At 30.5% G+C, this 22175-nt stretch overlaps 1 protein-coding gene across 1 annotated transcript in view; it reads right to left on the bottom strand.

The window, feature by feature from the left end:
* Window positions 1-18410, bottom strand: part of LOC145263940 (uncharacterized) — a 756801-nt gene extending 738391 nt beyond the window's left edge. Inside the window, exon 1 of the mRNA XM_080121014.1 lies at window positions 18312-18410. Coding sequence (XP_079977140.1) covers window positions 18312-18323 — 12 coding nt within the window. The 5' untranslated portion in view covers window positions 18324-18410. The remainder of the gene's footprint in view (window positions 1-18311) is intronic.
* Window positions 18411-22175: the final 3765 nt, after the last annotated feature.

Here is a 22175-nt window from a genome sequence, read left to right as displayed (position 1 = left end):
CAGATGGGGATCAGAGCGTTGATGATGTAAAGATAAAAGCTTGGTTTTAGATGCATTAAAAGTAACAAGCCACCTCTTTCCCCATTGTACCACGCGCTCAAGATCAGAGGAGAGAGAATCAGAGAGAACTTGGTCGTTTACGATCTTAAATGTGCTACCATAGATAGTAGTGTCATCACCATAAATGTCTATGAATGATGTAAGGATGTGATTTGGAAGATCATTAATGTAGATCAGGAAGGGAGTTGGGCCCAAGATGGACCCCTGAGAGACTCCAGCATTAATACTGAGAACTTCTGATTTCTGCCCATCAACCACTACTCTTATGAGCTTATTTATTTTTTTGTAAGACTGCTGCTGTATCCGTATTGCTTGTGCATGAGTTTTTTCCCCCCTTTAGTCTCATTTTTTTCCTATATTGTTTCACCTTATTTTATTTTTTTATTGTATACTTTTTATATATGTGAGTATATGCATGTATACATTTACACATTCATGTGTATGTGTGTGTGTGTGTGTGTGTGTGTGTGGCTAGTTATAACTAATTTATAATTCTGCATTAAAATTATCAACCTGAATTACATTTCTGTCTGAGTCAAATTGACCCTTTCTGACCTATATTTATCTGTTCTAAAAACAGATTTAGAAAGATTAATCTCGACCTGTCCCATTTAAAATAAAAACGTTGCATATCTTTACTTCTCAACTACCTGGTCATTTTTCTTGAAGCTCAAATTTACCCTGAACATTTATATCTATATTTTCTCATGGATTACCAATGCATTTTCAACAGACCCAGATTTTTCCTGTTCTGAATTTTATCATCTTTCCCATTGGATTTTTATCAGATCCTTTTTCTCCCCTTTTTCCCCCCATTTCTTGCTTTCTCAATATCCTTGAATCCCTATAAACGGTCTCAAACAGTTAAATGACTTTTCGTGCAAATATGATAAACTTCATATTATTTGTTTCCTGTGATGCATTAACCTGCAAATTTTATTGTATATTTAACAAACCTCTTCCCTCTGATGAGAAGAATTGCATTCTTCGAAACTCCATAGAATAAGGTTTTTCTTATTTTATCTGTACTCCTTGTCGAATAATTAAAATTCTGTATACCTTTCTTACAGGTTTATATGGTTTTTTGAAAATTTGAAACATTTTCAATATCAAGATTTTATATATATATATATATATATATATATATACACACACACACACACACTCGTAGTCAAATTGATTATTGAAATGCTCGTATCTTTGTTCCTCCAAGACAAAACTACATTAAAATTTGCAGGCTTTTCGAAAATAATAATACTATTCTATAGTTAAAATTTTATGACAATTGTTAAAAAAAGTACCTATATTTTCAAACCAATATGCCCAAATTGGCCTATATTTGTATATATAGCGTCTTGGCAAGCCAGCTTTAGTTTTGCTGCTTTGGGATGAATTTTGGTTAGGTTTTTTTTTGCTTGATTTTCTCCCCTGATGTCTCGACAGGCCACTAATATATATAAGAGACATTGCTGTTGAGTATATGTTTGCTGATTTGGCATAATAAAAAATTTAAATTCTCTACTTTCCTATGTTAATTACTGATGGCTTTGAATACTGCATAGTTAAAAGGTAAATTTGCAACTGAGTTTGAATTATTTGACTGGCCGTACTTATCATTTATGTGTAAATATAAAAACTTGAAAATTTTATTAAAAACTCAACTACTCGTATTTATGTAAGAGGAAGAGGGAGATTAATGAAAAAGAAGAGATAGAAAATAAATGGACAAAGAGAAAAAAAGAAAGAGCAAAGGAAAGAGAAAACAAGAAAGAATAAAAGGAAAGAGAGACCATCTTGCTTTATTCTCAATAATACTCCATGCTTTTTTTTCCGAAAATTAGCTCTAACACGTCTCCTACTGGATTATGTTTCATAAATTTTGGAATTTATAATTTGAACAGGACACATAAATTCGTAATAATATTTGTCCCTGAAAATGCCTTTGTTTGAAAATATACAATAATAAGTTGCACCTTTTTTTCAAATACATATAAAGAAATTGATAAATATTTAATAAATAGTATATTTCTATAATACTAATGCAAAATTTAATCAAGTATTATTAATTTTTGTAAAATATATGTAAAAAAATGAAATTGTTTACAAAAGTTTTACCTTTTCTTTCATGCCATTTGTTTTATAGGGATGTTCAAATTTTTGTGTAAAATCACAAATATTTTATGCACTATCAGTCACGTCATTTTGTGTCTATCGTATAAATGTACATACTTTTTATGGAAACTGCTTTAATTGAATCAGGGAAGAAACATTTTTTTTTTACTATGGTTTATGTTAATAAAATTAACATACATTTTTTTAAAATAGGCGCTATAATCAAGTTGATCCCCCACCCAAGAAGTAAATATCTTTTAACAAATAAAATAGTTTCAAGTTGTATTTGAATTTGCTATTTTATAATTGCCAATAGTAATTTTTTGTATTATCTGAAAAAAATTTTTTAAATTAGAAAACCTTACCCAAAAATCTGTTTAAAACTTCATATCGCAGAATATTGGAATTTTCTATTTAAATCTTTTAAAAATGAATTATCTTTTAGAATTCTGTTTTTTGTTGTAATTTAACAAATTATAATATATATTATCAAGAAAAAAAAACATTGTTTTGAAACATAATGATATTGATTTTTTAAGGGTAAATCAAAACAAAAGAATAAGCGGCGTAATAACCCTGTTTGAATATTAAATAAAAAAAATAATGCTAAAACTTCTTAAAAAAATCGAAAAATAAAAAATAACGAACGTAATGCTGATGAATGAGTCGGAAAAATAAAAACAAAAATGAAAATGCGAATGTGATGGAGAAAAAAAAACCGAACAACTTCTTAAATAAATCTGTAAAATAAAAAAACAACAAAAAAAAACAAACATGATAAATGGCATAAATACCCTGTTTCAATATTAAAACATTAAAAATCGAAAAAAAAAAAAAAGAAGACATCTCACATCACAATTTGAACTTACAACCTCTAGATAATGACGCTGCGCTTTAATCAACTGAGCTAAGAGGGCGTTGACGAAATTGGGTCGTTTTTTGTAATATTTAAACTAACTCAAGTTCCGATGTTATTTGTGCATGCGTAGAAGCCATCTTGTCATGAAGATACGATTTTTTTTCCACCCCTCATAGGTAGAAAAGGGTCTGGTTGAGGGAGAAGGAACGAATGTTTTTGGCCAATTTTGTCGGCTGAAGGTTCGAGCTTGAAAATGATACCCATCTTGTGAAAATCCATTGCCTTTGTCGAAAGTTTTTGCGAGACATACAAACACACACAAACACATTTTCGCTTTTATATATATACTAGGGGGGGGTACCCGGCGATGTCCGGGTGTCTTGAGGTGGGGGTGGTGGGGGTTAAATAATAATAAAAAAAAAAAATGTTTTGGTAGGTGAGTGTATGAGGATCGAACCGTACCCTTGAGTTAGAAATTAATGTGTGAACAAAAAAAACATGCGACGTTAACCATTGAGCCACGGCGACATACATCTTTAAGACGGTTTGAATTTATTTATTTAACTATAAAAACAGGCGTGCGCAATAAAAGTTAACTCTGCTGCTTCCATTTGACCTAATTAAAAGAAGGTCAAATAGAAGTCACGCAAACCCAAATTTGACTGTTTCTTTCCCCCAACAGATGTTGGGGAGGGGAAAGCAGCTCCCAATTGTCCAGACTGATATACAAGATTGATCAAAGCTGATAATTGTCCAGACTGATATACAACATTGATCAAAGCTGATTACTTCTGGACGTTTTTCCCAGCGCAATGCCGAGAAGACGTCGTTTGAGTTTAGTTTCACATATTTAAACTAAAAAGCCCAATCAACACACAAGAAGCCAAAATAGCAATAATTTTGTAAAAGTCGACGTAAATAAATCTATAAGCTACATGCGTTCCCAAATCCTACATATTATTATCTAGGACCGATATACACAGTTTTAAGATATAGTAACGACCCCGGGAGCGTGTGCGAGAAAAGCCTTTTGAAGACATACACGAAATGGTCACACACATTTTGCCTTTTATATATATAGATAGATAAAAACTAGCCTGGATACCTGGTGTTGCCTGGGTGTTCGGAGGTGTGTGTTGAGCAAAAAAAGAAAAAGAAAGTGGTAGTAGGCAGGCAGGCTCAAATCCATACTGTGAAGAAGGAAAAGAACATGAAAAAAAAAACCCATGAGGTTTGCTGTTGCATCCATCGCCAAACTGGAAGTAACAAAAGTTTAAATTAAGACTAGTCCATCGAAAAGGGGGATGACTTTTGAAAATATTGACAAAAAAAGGGACCTCCTCCCTGTAGAAACGTGGCCAATTGAGGGTGAAAGAATTAATGTTTTTAGCCAATTTTTCAATATTTGTCGTCCGAAGGGTTGAGCTTCAAAACTGTTCCGATCCTGTGAAAATTTGTTTCCTCTGTTGAAAGTTTTAGGCAGACATACATACATACATTTAAACAGACAGGTGAGATTTATATATATATATAGATAACTATGTTTTAATTATTTAAACGTTCCAGCTTTAAAAATGGTTGCAATTTTTATGAACTTAAATTTATTTATTTTTTTGTAACATGAAATATGGGTGGTGGGTTAGAACACCTAAAAACAAAATATTTCCCCTCACACAATTAACGTAAACTTTTAAAATATAGGTTAATTTAAAATTGAATACATATAAAAAATTTCTTGAAATTCTGACTAGTTTATTTTTGCTAGATTTTTTAAACAAAATGATCACTACATAGGAACGTTGTTTTAAGGCATCGTTAATGTAAACACTATTTTGGTCTCACATCTTAATTATTTTTGTATGCTGTAAAAAAATTTTTTTTAACATTACTAGTTTATTTGAAGCTTTTTTTAAATTGTATAAAAGTTATGACGATAATATTAAATTACAGTTACATCGTGTTACATGTAGATAAATATGCATGGTTTTTTTATGCGTTGGAGGTACCTATTGTTTTACAATAAAAACGAAAGTTTGACCTATTAGGGTATTTAGTTCTTTCCCACTGCAAGAAAGACACTAGGGTCAGAAAGTGGGATTGATAAGTCAGCACCTCAGAGGAGGGGCACTCTGACCTGAAAAAGTGCCGGGGCAGTCACGTCGACATTTGCCGGTGAAGGCGCTCAGGCAATTACTAATAAACTAACCCCTTATCAAAGAGAGAAGGCAAAGCCTGAGAGGATGGACCTCCTAGAACTGCACAGAACTAAACTCCCACCGCAAAATCAACAGGGACCAGATCATTACAGGAATGGTCTAATCTCTGTTGATTTTGAGGTCCAGCATAAAATCCTTACTATTTGCTCCATTTGAGGTTTTCACTTGACACGAATATGGCTGGGTGTAGAGTTGCCCATTTCCGTTACATTACACTTATTAAAAAAAGAAAGAGAAAAATCTGTAAGATGTTTTTTTTTACATAGGCGGCACCACTTATCAAGACCGATAGGGCACTCAAGGATAATGGTTAAAGAGTGTAGAGTAGTCAAAAGGACAATATAGTAATCGATAGTAATGGAAGTTTGGTAAATTAGTTAACTTAAGTGGAACGGCTCATCAGAAACTTGTTCAGGTTGGACTTGAAGACAACCATATTATAGACGGCTGGAAAGCAGGAAAATGGAAGACAATTCCACAGGCATGCAGTTCTAAGAAAAAAGTTTTGATCATGGAATCTACGTTTAGGTTTAGGCACAGATAAAGAGTGGGAGGAATTATTGATAGTGTTTTCAGCTAGACGAGTGTTTCTTGTGAAAGTTTGGTGAGGGGGGACCATAGATTGAAGCTCAGTCGAACACTTTCCATGAAAATAACAATAAAGCAGAGACAAACTCGCAACATCTCTTCTGTGAGATAGAGGTTGCAGCGAAGAGAAAAGGACATCTCCCACCAGGCCACAAAGTCTATTTTGAACCCTATCAAGGCAACACAAGTCCTTTCTTGCAGCTCCTGCCCATATGTGGCAACAGTATTCCATCCTTGGACGTATCTGGCTCTTATATAGATAGAAAATTGCATCAGCAGTGAGATATCTACTGGATCGATAGAAGGATCCCACCATTTTTCCAGCGGCCTTGGCAACAGATTTGATAAGATCAGGAGTAAAGGTCAAGCCCAGAAGCCTGCCAAAACTTGAGGCCTCCCCAAGACGAGAGCCATTCATTTTAATTGATGCCAGATGTAGCTGGAGATCTTGTGAAGTAAACCATTATGCCATACTCTATCAAAAGCCTTTGATATGTCAAGAGCAATTGCCCTAGAAAGGTTGCCTCTGTCGAGAGATTCACTAATCCTATGAGATATAACTAAGCACATCTGCTGTAGATCTAGCAGAACAGAAACCATTTGTTACAAAATGAACGTCATATTAAAAAAAAAATCATAAATTGAACAAGTATTTTTTTTTTTCAAGAAAATAAAAATTTACGATTTTAAGGCCAAATTTAATCTAGGCACTTTGAATTGAGTTGCTTCCCCTTTGTTTATAGTGGATCAAAATCATGGCTGACCAAAAAACGAGTCATAAAATTTGATTTTCTTAGTTAAAAAAAATCCTACTTGGTCAATTTACGTTATTATTGGAATATGACATCTTCATCCCGTGTCGAATACATACATCATAAAGATTTTTTTTAAAAAGTCACAAAATTACGGCTTTTGAGAAAATAAATTGTGCATGCATTAAAAATGCTTTTGTTGGTAAATATTTACGTTCACTTTAACCGCTCCTCCCACCCCACCTTACAATTTTTTTCCTTTTCCTTTTTCAACTATTTCTGCGGATTATTATCGATTAGACACTAAGCTACCAGATTATAAAAAAAAAAAAAAAATCAATATTTAAAGATTTGGAAGGGGGTTTAATTTCACATGCAACATTTAAGTAAATCGATTTCTTGAGCTTGAATTTACGACAGTCTTGTTTTGATGTTGGGTCCTTCATTCCACCCTTATAATTAATTTCCGATTTTTTTACTTTGGGAAAAGTTCAGTCTGCCCCACCTTCATCATTATTTTATTTATTTACGACTTTGAGCTCCCCCACCACCACCACCATTACTATTATTATTATTATTATTACTTGTGAGTGGGGGGTAAAATACGCTTAAATATGATATTTTAATTTGTCCAGATTTCGTATATATTATTATAGAGTCATGATTTCAAAAGTAAAACGTCGCTATCCAATCCTGTAGTATTGCTCTAGCTATTGTCGCAACCTATGTGTCCTTGACAGGTATGGCTGTAGGCCATCTGCTAAATCTGTTGACTATGGTGAGGATATGGGCGTGTTCTTTTGAGGTGGGTAATGGTCCTAACAAGTCGACGTGGATATTGGTCGTGCTGGAAGTGTCCAGTGGTGACTGTGTGCCTGTGAATTTTATTCTTTGTGTTATTTGGCCAAACAAAATGGTCTTCTATTATTTTTTACAGTGGCTCTTCTGCCTGGATCGGATAAATTATGGAAATGTTGGAAAACTTGTTTGATGTTTGCCGCTACGTATGGACGTGATTGGTTTTTTTGCTGTGCGTATGGACGTGATTGGTTTTTTTGCTGTGCGTATGGACGTGATTGGTTTTTTTGCCGCTACGTATGGACGTGATTGGTTTTTTTGCCGCTACGTATGGACGTGATTGTTTTTTTTGCCGCTACGTATGGACGTGATTGGTTTTTTGCTGTGTCACAATAAAAAGTTGTTGTAGAAAGGGTACGCGCATTTTTTTCAGTTGTAAAGACGTTTTCTGTTGTATGTCTGTGAGTGTTTCATCCGTCTTGTTCTTGTGCAATTAAATCCATACCTAGTGAACTAGAATTTAACGAGGTAATTGTAGCTTGTGATAATGCGTCTGCTACAATGTTTTCTTGTCCCTTGACGTAGCTGATATCGGTGGTAAATTGGGCTATATAATCAAAATGTCTGATTTCTTGTCGGCCATATTTATCTATGTGTATGCAGTGCACATGTCAAAGGCTTATGGTCAGTATAAATGCAAAAGTTTCTTCCAAATTTTTAATGATAATAACAATATTTGCTCATTCTCTCCCGTATGTTGCTTTGAGGTGGGTTTCGTTATGCTGACGAGGAAGTAGCAACGAAGACATTGATGAGAGAAAGTGAAAAGAGAAAAGAAGAGTGAGGTTAAAAAGAAGTCACTCATCATTTATATATTTTTTGATAGGCTTCCAAGCAAGTAGTGAAAAAGATTTGAAAATTAAGTCTTTCTTTGGGTGTTGATTTGTTAAAAATCCACAGGTACACAAAGTCAGCACTAGGCACTTTCAGCTGATGCTAGATTTACCAATATCCATGTGAACTTGGAAATGCCATTACCCACCTTAAAAGGACACGCCCACATCGTCACCATAATTGACAGATTTAGCAGATGGCCTACAACCATACCCATCAATGACACATTGGCTGCGACAATAGCTAGAACTATACTACAATAATACTATTATTTTTTATTATTTATTTGTTTATTTATATTTTTATACATTTATTTATATTTATTTATTATTTATTTTATTTATATTTTATTTATACACTTTTTATTTATTTTATTCATACATTTTATTTAAACATTTATACACCATTGAAAAATACACACTTGCAATATGTAAACATTAGTTAAAAAAAAATAAGTTATCCAATATGGCCGTCTCATTTGGATAATTGGTTTTCTTCAACTAATGTTTACATACTTAAAGTATGTATTTCTTAATGCAAAATGTGAACGTTTCAATAGATTTTAACTTGGAATGGTTCCCCATATATTTAACAAAAAAATAAAACATTTAATGCATATATATAATCCACTCAAGCCGTAATTTAATGACTTTGCCAGATTTTTCTGTATTATTTATTAATAAGTGGGTACTTGTACAGTTTAATTAAGCCATTGAAAAATAAAAATATCGAAAAAAGGTTATATTGTATGTATCCGTTATGAAATGAAGTTCTCCGGAAAAAAAATTCACTGATTTCATCAAGTATTTTTTTTTTTTTTTATAGCGGAAAAACAATTGGCACCTCTGCATGTCAATGACATAAGGTGTCCGAGATGAGTTATCAACCCCTGTTCTTTGAATGCCCTCTATCGACTGTTTTGTGAACAAGTGTCTTCGAGAATGCAAAAATAACAAAATAAAGAACAAGAAAATATATGAAAATTAAAACAATTATTGTATAAATGTACTATAAATGTATTATATATAAATGTACTGAAAATAAAAATTAAATATGTAAAAGACATAAAACATTTATAGATTGTTTTTAGAATTATTTGTTTTGTTTTTTACAGAATAAAAATTAGGTACGTTTGACCTCTCCCTTTACTTAAAAATTCACCAAAAATCAGGACATTAACGAATTTTAATGAAATTTTCAGTATTTATCAAATAATGATTACGGAATATAATGAATTAATTATTTTTATTTAAATCTTAGTGGAAATGTAGTATTTTGTTTTAAAAAAAAAATACCTTTGCTAACGTTATGGTTTTCAGTAATAAATAAAAAACGCAAGAATTTATTTATGCTTTTTTTTATATATAAATAAAGCAATGTAATTTGTAAGAATAAAACAAGAATAAAATAATTTTTACAGGAACATTACAAAAAAAGCCCCTAAAGTCTGTATTAATGAATTCGATATAACTTGAAGAAAAATGAATTGTCGAATTATCGATATTACCATTGAAATAAGCATTGTTTATTTAATATTTTCACAAAAAATTATAATAGCAAAAATATTTCTACTTTTTTTTTTTAATTACAGATTTCACATAATTTTTCTATGCAAAATTTTAATAATTTCCTTGCTTGCAAGAATGTGAAACTTTCGGCGTAACATAATTTTTATATAATCTTGAACAATAATTAAAAAAAAAATTCATTTAAAAACAGGAACATAAAAAATAATTAAATTAAAAAATGATACAAACGTTCAGAATAGGAATGTACAGATGCACGTCTGGGGAAAAAAAAAAAAAAGAAATCTGACACCCCTATCTCCTTTTACTATCATGACTTTATTTTGAAACAGCGTTTCGATTGGCTGTAATTTTGGGCTTTCTTATAACCGTGTTTACAAACCTTTAATTGTTGCGTTTTTTGGCGAACGGTAGAATTACTTGCTTTTTGAGGGTTAATTAAGTTATTTTTTTGTACAAACAAGGTGCTTCTTTTTTTCTCTTTTTTTTTTAAATTCAATATATTAGGACTTTACTTTACTAATTATCTTTGAAATAGACCCAGAAAACTAATATTTATCTTTTAAAGGATTTTTACAATGAATTGCTTTTAACTTCAAAATTTAGCTGAATTGGTTAGCTCGCCGTGAAAACATTTTTCATAACTTTTTTTTTCACGCGGGCAAATATTTTTTTCTTAAGGAAATTAACTTTAGTCTCTAATCTTTCAAATACAATCAAAAAGTAGTCGGAAACCTACAAAAAAAATTATGATAAATCGCAATCGGCTTTCAAAACTAGGTCCCTCTATCTTTGTCCACCTATTTTTGCTTGTACCTAATAAAAATGTATCAAAATATAATTTTTAAAAAATCAGTAGGAACTATTGTTTTTTATCTGAAAACTCCATTTGGTATTTTTTTAGATTAGGTCCACCTCCACAATTTTCTTTTAAATGACAACTTTTAAAAGTTTTCGACTATGCTGAATACGAAAATTGCATTGAAATTTTGCAGAAATAATTAGTTATCGAGATATAAAAAGTTGTATTATGCATTGTATTTTTCGCGGCCATCTTTTTTTACGCGCGTGCAGTGTGCAGTAGTGGTCAGTCATAGAGTAGATTTGTTTATGGCACGCGCGTAAAAAATGGCCGATAAAGTATACAATGCATAATACAACTTTTTATATCTCGATAACTACTTATTTCTGCAAAATTTCAATGCGGTTTTCGTATTCAGCATAGTCGAAAACCTATAAAAGTCGTTTAAAGAAAAGAAAATCCACCTCTGAAAATTTACCCTCCATTTATAGACTACAAAATTTCGTCGCGCCGAAACTTGTTAACTTACGTCTTTATGTTTTATGGCTGTCAATAAAACTGTTTGGAAATAATTTACATGATTAAAATACGAATTAATTCAATTTTTTGGCAGAGTTGTACAACCAACAACCCCATACGTAATTTGGTTATCTTTCAGATGCAAGGTTTCTTGTTTACTTGCGGTTGTAACGATGTAAGATTCCGTTGTACGGAAGACCAAATCGGCCATAATTTAAATATTTAAATTTATTTACTGAATTTAAATATTTAAATTGATATACTGTTTAAATGATAATATACGTCTACGATGTTTTTATTGGCGCTTTTCTTCGTATTTTTTAATAACATTTTTTTGCACCATTTACAAGTTTTTTTTTACAAATATTTTTTTTAGAAGTATGTGCGACCTGGCACAAGGATAATAACTGATGGTTGGCGTGCATATAGTACCCTGCCCAACCATGATGTGGTAAATCACACCTATAATTTTACAGATCCGAATGACCCCACCATTCACACAAATCGCATTGAGGGTAGCTGGAGTATCTGCAAAGCCAAATTCAGAGCGATGCGAGGAACTAGTCGTGCAAATTTCAACAGTCATCTGCTAGAATTTCTTTGGCGGCGGCGAATAAAGGAAAATTATTTTAGTAACATTCTATATTGGATACGTTTTTTTATGAAGTTTAAGTAAAAAAAAGTTCACTTTTTTTATTATTAAAAATACATTTCATGAAAACACTCATAAAATGTTCACGTTATTTAATTAAAAGTTCTCAATTTTGTTATTTTGTTACAAATTTCTAATAAAGATTATTATTTTTTATTATTAAAAATACATTTCATGAAAACACTCATTATAAAATGTTCACGTTGTTTAATTAAAAGTTCTCAATTTTAATCTAATAGTTTTATAATTTTGTTATTTTGTTACAAATTTCTAATAAAGATTATTTTAATTTTAACAGTAATTTGGTTTTCATTATAAACTCCGTCATGTTAAAGGCTTTAAAATCACTTTAAATAGTAAATCAATTTTAATATTTTAAAAAAAAGAGAAATCAACAGGAAAAAAATCTCGTGTGAAAACATTACGAGATACTTTTTCCGTATAATTAATAAATGTATCTTTATTTTACTATTACAGTATTAAAAAAATTATTTGTAAAAAGAACTTGTAAATGGTGCAAAAAAAATGTTATTAAAAATACGAAGAAAAGCGCCAATAAAAACATCATAGACATTTTGGCCGATTTGGTCTTCCGTACAACGGAATCTTATATCGTTAAAACCGCAAGTAAACAATGAACCTTGCATCTGAAAGATAATCCGTAATTTGTATACTGATATGTTTTTTGAAATTTTTTTCAATGGATTATTATTGATTGGGCACTAATTAACCAGATTATGAAAAAAAAAAAAAAAAAAATGAAAAAAAATCATTATTTCGATATTTGAAAGGGTGCTCACTTTTTAGTTACAACGTTGTGGTAAATTAGTCACCCATTTTGTAAGCAATAAAAACGAGGGTATATCAAAACTTCAAATCCATAGAAAGTAAAAATGGCACGAGCCTGTTTCTCAAAGAAAAAAAAAAAGATACAACGAACATGACTTTCTTTAATTGTTTTTTATGAACATAAAGTTTCGAGTTTTTTTGTTTTTGTTTAACTTATTTAGTCTTTGGGGTTTTTATTACTGTACACAGATTCGAAAAAGTTGTCAAAAAACAAATATATAACAAATAAATGTTATCAAAGACAAGATAAGTTACTTTTCTACAAAACTGGATATATTTTTCGTGTTTTTATTCAATGTAACATGTTTATTCAGCTCGAAAACCATAGTGTTTACTGATGTATTGGAAAATTCAAGATGGCGTCTGACTCTCTTTAACACGGTAAGTTTGGGAAAAGGTGTTATAAATAAAAAACTGGATAAAATACTGTTAAAAACTCGCTCAATGTATGTTATCGTGACATAGGTTGACATATTCGGCGGGTTTTTAATAGTATTTTGTCTAGTTTTTTATTTTTAAAACATTTTCCCAAACTTATCGTGTTAAAGAGGGAGTGAGGCGGAGGCGCCATCTTGAATTTTCCAATACATCGGTAAACACTATGTTTTTCGAGCTCAAACATTTACATTGAATAAAAACACGAAAAATATATCCAGTTAGGTAGAAAAGTAACTTATCTTGCCTTTGATAACATTTATTTGTAATATGTTTGTTTTTTGTTTTTTTTTGACAACTTTTTCGAATCTATGTGTACAGTAATACAAACCCCATGCTGGAGAAATGTTGCATAATTTTCCATCTTGTTGTCAATTTTCATATCGTACGCCTCCCGATACAAATACATTCCTTCGTGAACATGGGACCATTTCATATCTTCCGAAGACGAATTTAGGAAAACTCGTCCCGGGAAAACTCGTCTCGGGAAAACTCGTCTCCGGAAAACTCGTCCCCTTTCGCTAGATAGGAAAACTGGTCCCTTATTAAATAAATATCGATTGAAAACACATTTTATGATCGTTCTTGAAGGAGATATTGCTTTTTAAAATAGACTATAGCCCCCCCCCCCCTAATATTTAAAAAAAAATATTTTTATTTGTTTAATGTTTTTTTGTTTGTTTTTTTTAAATAAAATCGATTGTCCGTTTTCTACCTAACTGGCTAAGTTCTTAGTGGTTTCACTTATTTTAAAGCGTTTATTATGTTCATACAAAGTTAATTACAATTTTTGGGGTTCTTATTTTAACGATTTTTTTTGGAGTCATAAAAACAATAATAAAAAAAAACAAAACAAAAAAATTAAAAACTGGGAGCGTTACTTTTTTGTTTTGGTTTTTTAATTATGATAGTTTTTTTGTTGTTATGTTTCGTTTTCTCTCATACCAAATGACACATGCGTTATTTAAAATTATAATTCTATCAGGGTTTGTATTACTGTACACATTGATTCGAAAAAGTTGTATTTTTAAAATATAATTTAGAGAGGGGGGAGGTTAAAACTATATCTCCCTCCGAAAAACAACCAACAAAAAATGAAATTAAAAATATTCTTGATACACGATAGCGGAGTTTTCAATAAAATTAATTAATAAATTTATTTAGTGATTACTTTTTCTCTTAATGATTGATTTTAGAATTTTGAAGTAAAAATTAAAAATGAGTTAACGAGAGATTGTTAGCACATGGGTGGCATCTCTCGCGCCAAAAAAATATTTCGCTTTTAATTTATTAGTTAATTTTTGCAAAATTTGACAGGACGACAATAAATGTTGATAATTGATAAAATTATAATTTTAAAAAACGCATGAGTGCATTTGGTATGAGAGAAAAAACAAAACCATAACAAAAAAAAAAAACTATCATAATTAAAAAACCAAAACAAAAAAAGTAACGAAGAATCGAATCGCTCCCTGATTTTTTTTAATTTTTTTGTTTTGTTTTTTATTATTATTGTTTTTATGACTCCAAAAAACATCGTTCAAATAAGAACCAAAAAATTTGGTATTAACTTTGTATGAACATAATAAACGCTTTAAAATAAGTGAAACCACTAAGAACTTAGCCAGTAAGGTAGAAAATGGACACTTAGAAAATCAATTTTATTTAAAAAAAAAAAAAAAACATTAAACAAGTTAAAATATTTTTTTTAAATATTATGGGGGGCTATAGTCTATTTTAAAAAACAATATCTCCTTCAAGAACGATCATAAAATGTGTTTTCAATCGATATTTATTCAATACGGGACCAGTTTTCCTACCTAGCGAAAGGGGACGAGTTTTCCGGAGACGAGTTTTCCGGAGACGAGTTTTCCGGAGACGAGTTTTCCCGGGACGAGTTTTCCCGGGACGAGTTTTCCGAGCACCTCCGAAGACACTTCCGTATTTAGAAAAAAAAAAAAAAAAAATGGGTGACCGATTTACCAGAACGTTGTAACTAAAAAATTGGTGCCCGGAAAACTCGTTCCGGGAAAACTCGTCTCCGGAAAACTCGTCTCCGGAAAACTCGTCCCCTTTCGCTAGATAGGAAAACTGGTCCCTTATTGAATAAATATCGATTGAAAACACATTTTATGATCATTCTTGAAGGAGATATTATTTTTTAAAATAGATTATAGCCCCCCCCCTAATATTTAAAAAAAATACTTTTACTTGTTTCATTTTTTTTTTTTTTTTTTTTTTAATAAAATCGATTTTCTAAGTGTCCGTTTTCTACCTAACTGGCTAAGTTCTTAGTGGTTTCACTTATATTAAAGCGTTTATTATGTTCATACAAAGTTAATTACAAATTTTTTTGTTCTTATTTTAACGATGTTTTTTGGAGTCATAAAAACAATAATAAAAAACAAAACAAAAAAATTAAAAACTGGGAGCGTTACTTTTTTGTTTTGGTTTTTTAATTATGATAGTTTTTTGTTGTTATGTTTTCGTTTTCTCTCATACAAAATGCACTCATGCGTTATTTAAAATCAAAATACTTTTACTTGTTTAATGTTTTCTTTTTTTTTTTTTTTAATAAAATCGATTTTCTAAGTGTCCGTTTTCTACCTAACTGGCTAAGTTCTTAGTGGTTTCACTTATATTAAAGCGTTTATTATGTTCATACAAAGTTAATTACAAATTTTTTTGTTCTTATTTTAACGATGTTTTTTGGAGTCATAAAAACAATAATTAAAAACAAAACCAAAAAATTTAAAAATAGGCAGCGATTCGATTTTTCGTTGCTTTTTGTTTTGGTTTTTTAATTATGATAGTTTTTTTGTTGTTATGTTTTTGTTTTCTCTCATACAAAATGCACTCATGCGTTATTTAAAATTATAATTTTATCAATTATCAACATTTATTGTCGTCCTGTCAAATTTTGCAAAAATTAACTAATAAATTAAAAACGAAATATTTTTCTGGCGCGAGGGATGCCATGTGCTAACAATCTCTCGTTAATTAATTTTTAAATTTTTACTTCAAAATTCTAAAATCAATCATTAAGAGAAAAAGTAATCACTAAATAAATTTATTAATCAATTTTCGGGTTTATATTACTGTACACATAGATTCGAAAAAGTTGTCAAAAAACAAATATATAACAAATAAATGTTATCAAAGGCAAGATAAATTACTTTTCTACCAAACTGGATATAATTTTCGTGTTTTCATTCAATTTAACATGTTTATTCAGCTCAAAAAGCATACAGTATTTACCGATGTATTGGAAAATTCAAAATGGCGGCCGACTCTCTCTTTAACACGATAAGTTCGGGAAAAGGTGTTATAAATAATAAACTAGACAAAATACTATTAAAAAACACACCGAATATATATCAAGTTATGTCACGGTAATATATATTGAGCAAATTTCTAACAGTATTTTGTCTAGTTTATGATTTATTACACCTTTTTCCGAACTTACCGTGTTAAAGAGAGAGTCGGCCGCCATTTTAAATTTTCCAATACATCGGTAAACACTGTATGCTTTTCGAGCTCAATAAACATGTTAAATTGAATAAAAACACGAGAATTATATCCAGTTTGGTAGAAAAGTAACTTATCGGGTAACCCAACCTATCTTGCCTTTGATAACATTTATTTGTTATATATTTGTTTATTTAACTACTTTTTCGAATCTATGTGTACAGTAATACAAACCCAAATTTTAATATTTTTAAAAATATAATTTAGAGAGGGTGGTTAAAACTATATCTCCCTACGAAAAACAGCCAACAAAAAATGAAATTAAAAAGATTCTTGATAAACGATAGCGGAGTTTTCAATAAAATTGATTAATAAATTTATTTAGTGATTACTTTTTCTCTGAATGATTGATTTTAGAATTTTGAAGTAAAAATTAAAAAATTAAAAATGAGTTAACGAGAGATTGTTAGCACATGGCATCTCTCGCGCCAAAAAATATTTCGTTTTTGATTTATTAGTTAATTTTTGCAAAATTTGACAGGACGACAATAAATGTTGATAATTGATAAAATTATTATTTTAAATAACGCATGAGTGCATTGCATTTGGTATGAGAGAAAACGAAAACATAACAACAAAAAACTATCATAATTAAAAAACCAAAACAAAAAAGTAACGCTCCCAGTTTTTAATTTTTTTGTTTTGTTTTTTTATTATTGTTTTTATGACTCCAAAAAACATCGTTAAAATAAGAACCAAAAAAATTGTAATTAACTTTGTATGAACATAATAAACGCTTTAAAATAAGTGAAACCACTAAGAACTTAGCCAGTTAGGTAGAAAACGGACAATCGATTTTATTTAAAAAAAAAAAAAAAAACATTAAACAAATAAAAATATTTTTTAAAAAATATTATGGGGGGAGGGCTATAGTCTATTTTAAAAAGCAATATCTCCTTCAAGAACGATCATAAAATGTGTTTTCAATCGATATTTATTCAATAAGGGACCAGTTTTCCTACCTAGCGAAAGGGGACGAGTTTTCCCGAGACGAGTTTTCCGGAGACGAGTTTTCCCGAGACGAGTTTTCCCGGGACGAGTTTTCCTAAATTCAAAAAATTAGCACTCCTTTCAAATGTCGACATGATTTTTGTTTTTCAATTTTATTTATTTTATTATTTTTTTTTTTTTTTCATAATCTGGTTAATTAGTGTCCAATCAATAAAAATCCAGGGAAAAAAAAATTCAAAAAACCTATCAGTATAGAAATTACGCATGGGGGTGATGGTTGGTTGTACAACTCCGCCCAATTTTTTTTATTTTTTTTTTTCCAATTTATTATAAAATAAAGCAAGATAAAGGCAAAAACTAATCTCATAATGCACTTACTGATCCGCGCTATTTTTGAAATCATATTTCCAAGTTTAATTAAAGTTTAATATATGTTTTTTATTCAATTGTAAGTACAGAATAGGTACAAAACACCACCCCCTCCCCATGTTAAGAATGGCTTTTAAAATAATAACGTTATTATTTCAGCAAGGATCAATAAGTGCATAACTGCATGAGTACCCTCATAAATTTTCACACAAAAATACTGGAAAACAAAGAAAATATTAATTCTCATGCAATCTTTTTTTTTAATAAGGTATTTATTTAATTTACTCGATATATTTCGTCTGAAAATTAAAATAAATCATACAAATAAACAAAAAAGCTGAAAAAAATATTTGTTATATTTTTTGAAAAATTATATACAGACGATTTATTTTTTTACTTACGTCTTTGTTCATTTTTGAGGAAAAAAATTAAATACAAATATTTCACAGAAAAAATTATCTTCAAAGGTGGGAAAATTAAGATGTTATCACGTGATCACGCAAAATAAAAATTTAAAAGAAACGTTTTTTAAAAAATCTAATTATTTAGGTTTTCATAGTTAAAAATACTATATAAATATATTAATTAGAAGAAAAAAAATAATTGTGCTATTTAACTATTTTAAGTTTATTTCTTAATATACACCAGTCTTAAAATTTTGTACGGATGCGCATAAAAACAAATTTTAATTTTATGAAGAAAAAGTAGGGGAAAATAAATACTTCACTTAAAGAATAAAATGCAATTTAACTCGCTGGAAGTATTTTTGTTTTAATTTTCGGAAGAGTTATACTAGCAGAAAGGGAAAATAAACCAGAATTAATGCTTGTTTTCTAACCAAACTTATCGTACTTCAAAACATTTTCAAGTTCAATAAAATAACCACACAACAGAAATAACGGAACATTTATTAAATTTAATTGAAATTGTTATCCATAATATTTCAAAATAAATTATATTTAAAATTCATAAATAAAATGTAATATTCTATATTTCAAGATAATTATTTTAAAAATAAATATTTATAAAGCACAAATAAAATACAGTATTCAATTTAGAATTTTATGAAATGGGGAGCCATATTTTTATATAACTTTCTCCTGTTTTTGAAGAAGAAATTTATTTGAATAAAATAAAAGCCTTAAGAATTTTAAGTCCTTGTAAAATATTTTGTATGCATAAATTTATTATTATTATTATTATTATTATTATTATTATTATTATTATTATTATTATTATTATTTATTTATTTATTTATTTATTTTAAAGCAGACAAGTATTAATTTTGGAATGTCTTTCATTTTCGCTAGTAACTATTGCGAAAATGAAACCAAGAAAAAAAAATATTTACGGCGAGTTAAATTGCATAATTTGTTGGTAGTATAACATCAATCTTTAAAATAATCTATTCCCGGTAATGGTGAATAAAACGAGACACTAACTTTTTAACACACCGGAAGTTGGCATCCGCGTCTCCCAATTTAGATATAAAAGCACAGCATCGATACAATTTTCAATTATATTTTGTTTATTTTTTAAATAAAAATATATAAAAATGCGTCAACTTTTATCAATTATTTTTTAGTCTTTAATCTCATATCTTTATATATAACATATTAACTTAATTAAACATAGTTATTTAAAAAGTACATGCGATTAAAAAAAAATAAAAACAATTGATAAAATGTTAATGTATTTTCATATATTGTTAAGAATTTTATAACTTTTTAAATATATTTTTCAAACATATGTGCTGTCACACACACACACACACACACACACACACACACGCACACATGCTCGCGCGCAGATAAACGAACGTTTATTAATTTTAATTTTCCTGCGCATTTATACAAAAATAAGTTCTTCCAGCAACGACATAATTTCAAATACGCCCACACACTTTTCTCACAACAACAAAAGTAAAATGAACATATTTCTGGCGGACATAGTTGAAGACAGTATCACGTGATACAAGCGACCAATGAGAAAATTTAGAAGATTGTTTTTTTAACGCTTTTTCTAAAACCAAATACCAGCAGCAGCAATCTTGTGCTGGAGCCAGTTCAAAAAGTATTTAAACGCGACAAAACATTCTTCTCCCCATTTGTTTCCCTTCTTTCTTCCTCTCTTCTCGCTCCAACATGATATGTATGGCCTCAAGGTTTTTATAACAGGGGATTAGGGGTGGGAAAGGATGCCATAGAGGCCACAACAAAGAATTTATGAAATGAATAACGTTGGAAGTGTGTGGATTCTGACTCCATATAATTACAGACAGACGAATATTGAAGGTTGAGAACTGACTTTATTTACTACCAACAATTTGTATTAGGAGAGGCAAAGTGTTCGTAGGATGGAATGCGATTTAACAAAGGAGATGAATGTTCGTAAAATGTTTGTAGGTATGTATGAATTGACAAAGAATGAATGTTCATAAACTGTTTGTAGGTATGTATGAATTGACAAGGAATAAATGTCTGTAAAATGTTTGTAGGTATGTATGAATTGACAAAGAATGAATGTTCGTAAACTGTTTGTAGGTATGTATGAATTGACAAGGAATAAATGTCTGTAAAATGTTTGTAGGTATGTATGAATTGACAAGGAATGAATGTTCGTAAACTGTTTGTAGGTATGTATGAATTGACAAGGAATGAATGTTCGTAAAATGTACCTTATCTTTTGGATGATGGAGAGGGTTAGGGTATGCCGGTCATCCTGCTGTCGGTGATGCATGTCCTGGCTTGTAACTGGAAAGCGAGTATCTTCTTTCATCAGCGCTAGCAGCCCGGCGTCTTCGCCTTCTTTCTCCTCCTCTCTTCTTTGGTTTGTGTGAATTAGGCATTGTTTAGAATTGAAGGCGTTTGGCTCATAACATGAGAGCATAATCGGCTTCAGTTCTTCTTCATCTCTTGTCCTGGCTTGTAACTGGAAAGCGAGTATCTTCTTTCATCAGCGCTAGCAGCCCGGCGTCTTCGTCTTCTTTCTCCTCCTCTCTTCTTTGGTTTGTGTGAATTAGGCATTGTTTAGAATTGAAGGCGTTTGGCCCCTAACATGAGAGCGTAGTCGGTTTCAGTTCACTGGTGCCTTATTTCTTTTTCTTCTTCATGTCTTTAGGTCGGGTGGGAGAATCTGCCTGTGCGTTCACTGACGCAGCTGGGCGAATCTCCTCCTCCCACTTTTTGGTTCCCTCAAACACCCTCGTTTTATAGTGGCAAATCGGCTCCCAGTGACTGTGATATTTGAGGTGTTTATTTTAGGCGCGGAGCTCTGCCATTAATCGATAATTATTTTTGTGGTTATCTTATTTTTTTCTTCCCAAGCGGAAGCGATGCGTGGAGCCATGTGCAAAAGACGATTTTTCATTTTGTCTCTCATGGTGGATACGTTAACATCCGGTTCGCTGCTAATTCTCATTATGTTCCCACACATGAGAACATGTCTCTCGTTTTCACCTTATCGTCATTTTCAAATCTGTGAAAACCATAATTATACACGCCACGCGGGCACCCAAAAATCACACTTATGCACACACGCACCCATTTCTGTACATTTTCTATAAGAGTTAATAACAATGGATTGTTTTCCTCATGGGACTTTTGAATAAGGCAAACTTTGCCAGTTAAAACACAAATCTTGAAATAAGGACATTATTTTCACAAAAAACTTTCACCTTCTAATCTTATTATTTTAATGAAGGACTTTCATCTAACATGACCTTTTAATCTTAATAATTCCACAAAGGATTTTTTCACCTATTTGAACATTCTAATCATAATGATTTCTCAAGAAGAAGGGGGTGTTATTTTGTTTTATTCCTTTTTTTATTATTTTGTTTTGGGTAGAGAAATTTAATTTCACTTAAACTTCTTTTTCCCTACACATTTTTAGGTTTGGTTTTGTTGGGTTATTTTTTTCCAAATAGAGTTAGTCTTTTTTTATTTAAAGCTACATAATCTATTATCAATTTTTTCGTTTTTTTTTAATTGCATATCTTTTCAAATAATTATGTTTATTTAAGTTAATATGTTATATATTTTGTCAAACTATTTAAATATTTTGTGAGAAATTACATATACAACCGCCATCTTTCTTTAGGCCGGCCACACAGTTCTAGTAGCCAGTCTGTGATTGGTTTAAATTTGAATGTGTCAGGTGATTTGACTTGGCGCCATTTTTGTATTCATGTGTTTATTTTTCAGCCTAAGAAAGAACACGAAACGGTATAAACTCAAACAAGCAGTTCCCTCACTAGGAAGCGA

Source organism: Euprymna scolopes, chromosome 39, assembly GCF_053919585.1.
Source record: "Euprymna scolopes isolate OS-2025 chromosome 39, ASM5391958v1, whole genome shotgun sequence".
NCBI classification, from domain to species: domain Eukaryota; kingdom Metazoa; phylum Mollusca; class Cephalopoda; order Sepiida; family Sepiolidae; genus Euprymna; species Euprymna scolopes.
The sequence above is the reverse complement of the archived record's forward strand: the minus strand, read 5'-3'. Positions and strand labels throughout refer to the sequence as shown.